The 5,852-nt window shown below is 37.3% G+C and overlaps 1 protein-coding gene across 1 annotated transcript; it reads left to right on the top strand.

Annotated features, from left to right (window-relative positions):
- The first annotated feature begins 220 nt into the window (after positions 1-220).
- On the top strand, positions 221-3,148 carry LOC111915710 (phosphatidylinositol 4-kinase gamma 7). The gene is made up of 2 exons (XM_023911345.3): positions 221-386; positions 1,175-3,148. The coding sequence occupies exon 2, from the start codon at positions 1,326-1,328 to the stop codon at positions 2,952-2,954; it is 1,629 nt and encodes a 542-aa protein (XP_023767113.1). The 5' UTR covers positions 221-386; positions 1,175-1,325; the 3' UTR covers positions 2,955-3,148.
- Positions 3,149-5,852: the final 2,704 nt, after the last annotated feature.

Below are 5,852 nucleotides of genomic sequence, written 5' to 3' on the forward strand. Positions count from 1 at the left end.
CTGAAAGGTTGAGTTGAGTTGAAATCTTCAACCCAATTAATAAATAGGTTGAACCCGAACCTAACCCAAGTCGACTCATTGACAAGGGACTTAACTGAACTTGTATATAATACTTGGGGTTAAATGAACCGTTTAATCGAAGTTCAGGGGCTAAAATGGTAAAAAGTACGTATTTCCGCTTTAACTGTTTATAAGAAATAAAGCTAATCCGTACATCATTGGGGGGATTCGAGAAACAGGGAGGGAGGGAGAAGAAGAAAAGAAGAATTACAAGGGCGGTTTTCCGAGCCGTTGAATCTTCTTTTCTGTTCATCATTTTCATGCTCCCCGATCTCTCATCGGTTCACTCGTACTCAACAATCAGATTCAGATCCTTCGCGTTACCTGTTAGTTCTTTTTCTTTGATCAATTTGATTGATAATGTGATTTTCTTTCGGTTTTTCGTATTGAATCTTGAAGTTCCGTTGTTAATTTGCCTTTCTGTTATGATTTATTGGTAAATGTTTCGTGAATTTGATCAATTGTGTTTGGTTGATCAGAGAAATGAAAGGGGGCTTATACAGTGATCAGAACGGTTTGAAAATTTGAAGAACAAGACCGTTGTCGTGTGTTTATAATCAAACTAAAACTCGTTTTAATCTCTCTGCGTTTGAGTTTGTAAAAAATTGCTGATTTATTTACTCTTTTTATACTTAACGCAACTTTTAGTTACGAACACAATTTCTGTATTTGATCTTGGAACGAATTCATCGTTCTGAGTGATTATTTGTACCTTGTGAGTGCGTGTTGGAATTCGACAATTTCTAAATTTCATCCTTTGTTCGTGAATTTGATCATGATATAGATACAAGTTATTTTATGCTTGTGATCATGGAAAATGAAATATCGTATGATGACGATTGTTCTTCTTCTCTATCATTATAGATGTAACTCCTTTCATTAGTTCTTTCATTTCTTTTCCCCTTTTGATTTCTTCTTCTACCTGATTCAAAGATTCTGAAATGTTTTTGACAATCTTTCTTTTTGCTTGAAGTTCCTGTTTCATTGAAGTTGCAATTAAATATTCTGAACCTTTAGATACTTGCGTATGCAATATATTGTCATCGTAAATAAGATCATATGTTCATATCTGTTTATGAACTGCATCATTTCAATGTAATAATTTTTCTTGCAGATTTCGCATGTCAGATTGTTGAGGAAATTTGAAATAACCTTTCCGATGTAGTTAACTTGCTACAAGTCTAATTGGGTTGATTACTACCCAATGTGACCTGATCAGAATCTTGTTTTCTCCTTCACTCCCAGCACCATTAAAGGTTCTCAAAATGCCAGTGACCCTTCTCAATGGTCCTCTCCATGCTGATTATGAAGGAGATAAAAGATTCAACCAAAAACCTCCCAACAAAAGACGTGTTTTTATCCAAACGGAAAACGGATGTGTCGTAGGAATGGAATTAGAAAGAAACGACAACGCCCATACGCTAAAAAGAAGAATGCAGTTAACCCTAAACCACCCAACAGATCAAACTTCATTAACCTTCGGTGACAAGGTTTTAAACCACGATCTTTCCGCCATAAAACACGATTCCGCCCTTTTTCTCACCAAAAACTTAATCCACCGAAGCTCTTCAACTCCATGTCTGTTACAAACACCAAGATCCCTCCAACAAAAAGATCAAAGTGGTGTTATCGAGATCATTGGTCTTCACACCCATTCTACCCATTTCACCAAAACCAATCAGCTCGTGGAAGAAATCATTACAGCCTTGAAAAACGAAATCGACCCGATTAGTGTAAACGGCGGATTAGGTGGCGCGTATATTTTCAGAAACATCAAAGGTCAAAGTATCGCGATTGTAAAACCCACAGATGAAGAACCGTTTGCACCGAACAACCCTAAAGGGTTCACCGGAAAACTTCTGGGACAACCGGGTTTTAAACAATCCGTACGGGTCGGGGAAACCGGATTCCGGGAAGTGGCGGCTTATCTTCTAGATCATGACCATTTCGCCGGAGTGCCCTTAACGTCTTTGGTAAAAATCACCCACTCAATTTTCAACCTCAACGACTCTGTAAATGGAAGCAAGGTTCAAAACAAGAAAAGAGTTAACCTTAACGTTAACGTTAGCAAGATTGCATCTCTCCAACAATTCATCCCTCATGATTTTGATGCGAGTGATCATGGAGCTTCAAGTTTCTCTATCTCTGATGTACATAGAATCGGAATCTTGGATGTTAGAATCTTGAACACGGATCGACATGCGGGAAATTTGCTTGTTAGAAAGGTGAATGATGGGAATTTTGGTGAGGTGAAGCTGATTCCGATCGATCACGGCCTTTGTCTTCCGGAATGCTTGGAAGACCCGTATTTTGAATGGATTCATTGGCCGCAATCATCAATTCCGTTCTCGGATTCCGAACTTGAATATATACAATCCCTCGATGCCGTTCGTGATTCCGAGATGCTAAGAACGGAATTACCGATGATCCGGGAGGCGTGTTTACGGGTTTTGACACTTTGTACTGTTTTCCTAAAAGAAGCGGCGGCTTTTGGGCTGTGTTTGGCGGAGATCGGAGAGATGATGAGTCGGGAATTTAGATGTAACGATCAAGAACCGAGTGAGCTTGAAGTTATATGTTTAGAAGCAATGAGAGAAGTGGTGGATAATGATTCAAAGAATAAATCTTTTTCTTGCATGCAATGGGGGTTAAGGAAGAAAGGTGGTGGGAATGGGCGGGCGAGGGGGGCGGAGGTTGTGGGTGTCCGGAGTAGTGCGGAGGAGTTGGTGGGGACGCCGGCGAGTTTTGTGAAGGTGGGGGAAATGGAAGAAGGGGAGTGGTGGGATTTTCTTGACAAGTTTCGGGAGCTTGTGGGCCCCGCTTTGGCTACTAGGAAAGTGTCAAGGGTAAGCGTCAGGAACAATTTACGGGTGGGGGGTTCTTGTCAGTTTTGACTTTTTATGGACTTTGTTGTGGGGGTTTGACTTTTGACATGTCTTAATATGGAGGTGTGCAAGTATACAGACGTTTGTATGTGGTCTTGAGGAATATAATAGTATTAGTTAATAATAAAATAAACACAACTTTTGAAGTGAATCGTTCTCTTTCTCTTTTTTATAAATTGTATTTTAAGAATCTTTTGTGGTGATATGATACATGCAAATTGTAATTATTTTAGGTGTATTATCCTACTATGATTGATGGATGTATAACACATATATAAATTAAGTTAAATAGTTTATATCGCCATAGTATAATATATGTGTCGATATTGATAGGTTCTAAAGATTCTTATTAAATATACAGGGGTTGGTAACCCGTCAAAGGGGTCATAAATCATAATCTAATAACGATCTTATCTGCAAACTATTTAATAATGATCGTGCATGTGTTGACCACGTGATGTGCTAGATTGGAGATTTAAGAGTACAAAGTTGATTTTCACTCCAATAAAGTATTTAAGGACACTTCGATATATATTACATGAATTTGATTTACTCTTTACAAAGGACTTCAAAATAGTTGGAAAATTTGAATGAACGACAGGCTACCTCAAACTTTAAAGAATCGAATGAATTGTAAAGGCCCTAAGATACTGTAATAACATAAAAACCATGTTCGAACTTTATTCCGAAACATCAAGACTTGCATTGTAATTTCCAAAACATTGACATTAATCAATCGATTAAACTAGAACAAAAAAGAAATTGTTTAACTTTTGAAACAAAAGCAAAGTGGGTCTCAGTCTCTCGCTCCACAGAAGTAAAAGCCTCAAATCCGAATGACCCAATCTATTATTGATGTATATGGGCAATGGCTCATACACTATCAAAATTCAAACCTACCCACTTCGTCGTGTTCAATGTTTTAAGTTTTCGTCGATGTCATTATATAGCTCAAACTTTTTCTAACGTGTCTACATACGTATCTTAAACGTAACTAACATTACATATATACGTTATGAGTATTGGTTTAATTTAATTCCCAGGTGTGGTTTACTTATAGGCACCTTCGACCGATTATTGCGGTGGTTTCAGACTTTTCCGTCAAAAGATTTGATTCCTCTAGTTTCTAGTTTCTACTATGACCTTCAATTCTTTCTTTTCTTCCAAATCTCACCCCTAACTAAACTATATTCTAAATGTAGCATTTGTATTATTTATATTTGTCAGTGATTAGGTTTAGGGCCAAGGTTGTTTTGATTATGTTTCTTATTATCCCTAAAAGGCTTGGGCCTAAGCCCTAATCACTAACAATATTTATATAACTTTTAGTCACACTTAGGCGAGGGCAAAAAAACCGGTTTAGGAACCGAACCGATAGCTGAACCGAAAACCGGTTTAGCCCTGAACATGTGAACCGAACTGCCGGATTAAACCAATTCGATGTTTCAACCTTTGAGACCGGTTTAGAACCGGATTTGTCTGAACCAGTTTCCGATATTACCGTTGGTAAACCGCCTGTGAACCGGTTTTTGAATTCTGCCTGTTTTTTTGTTTCTTTCTAACGGCTTTATAGCCGTTTGAGGCTGTGTAAGACCCGATTTTGGCTCCTTTTTGACCATATTATCCATTCCTTTTAGTATATATATATGTATTAGATGTTTAGCTCTCAACTTTACTTTAACCAAACCTCAAAAAACCTCTCTTAGTTAAAAAAAACTCTCTTAATTCAAACAATGGATTCGGCTTTTGTTGGTGTTGGAGATTCATCAAACAATCTTACCATTGTTAGCATCAAAGAAACAAATAGAAATCCGGCTATTTGGTGCAACTATGACTTGTGTGTTATGTCAAACGGTATAAAAAAAGCGCGATGCAATAAATATGGTGCTTTTTTTAATGAAGATGGGAATTCGACATTGAAAACTCATATGACCAAAAGATGCTGGTTGGTGAAATTTGGGTCGGGACATAATCAAACAACAATGACGAATGATGCAACACTGTGGAGTTACGACATGGCTAAAGTTCGGGATAGGAGGTCGAAGTTCGTGATTCAAGAATGCTTGCCTTTTGACCACTTCGACAACAAACGATTGACTTCACTCATCCAAGATACTCTCCAACCATGATATTGTCATGTAAGTCGTACTTCTATTGGACGTGATTGTATTGGAAACTTGCAAAAAATGAATTGATTTTAGGATTTCAATCTTAAGAAACCGGTGTGAATTTAACTTGTGATGTTTGGACGGCTCCTCACGGTTCACCAGATGCGTACCTTTGTGTTACCGCTCATTGGATTAATCCAACTAATTGGGTAATGATGAAGCGTACGATTACGTTTGAATTGTTTGAGTACCCGCACACCGGTAGAAATTTATTTATTTTAGATTGTGTGATCAAAACTTATAAACTTGAAGGAAAGATTTTTTCTATATCTTCTGATAATGCTTCAAACAACATCGTCGCGGTTGGACAACTAAAACTAAAATATAAATCAATTTGCGATAGTGGTTTTTTTCATAGTCGATGTGTTGCACATATCATTAATTTGGTTGTGCAAGATGGACTAACTAACATCAAAACTATAAAAGATGGTTTCAAAGACATGCTAAAAGATATTTTTAGTTCTAGTAACGCTCGATATCATAATTATATACAATTTTGTGTCGATGCAAATGCTCCATTTTTAGGTCCAAATTGGGAAAATAATACCCGATGGAACTCCACTTGCAAAATGTTTGAATGTGTCTTACGTCAAAAAGATACTTTAAAAATATTCATGACAACCTTGCTGACCGTAATAAGGTTACGGTTTATCCGTAATCAAGTTAGGATACTATCAAACTTGTTACGAACATGCTTGATGTTTTTAAAAGAGCAACTACTTTTTTTTATCGGGGGTTT

The sequence above is a fragment of the Lactuca sativa genome, chromosome 1, assembly GCF_002870075.4.
Source record: "Lactuca sativa cultivar Salinas chromosome 1, Lsat_Salinas_v11, whole genome shotgun sequence".
Classification (NCBI taxonomy): domain Eukaryota; kingdom Viridiplantae; phylum Streptophyta; class Magnoliopsida; order Asterales; family Asteraceae; genus Lactuca; species Lactuca sativa.

Excerpts from the sequence above, each read along its gene's own strand:
- LOC111915710 (XM_023911345.3), top strand. The coding sequence starts at position 1,326 with ATGCCAGTGACCCTTCTCAATGGTCCTCTCCATGCTGATTATGAAGGA.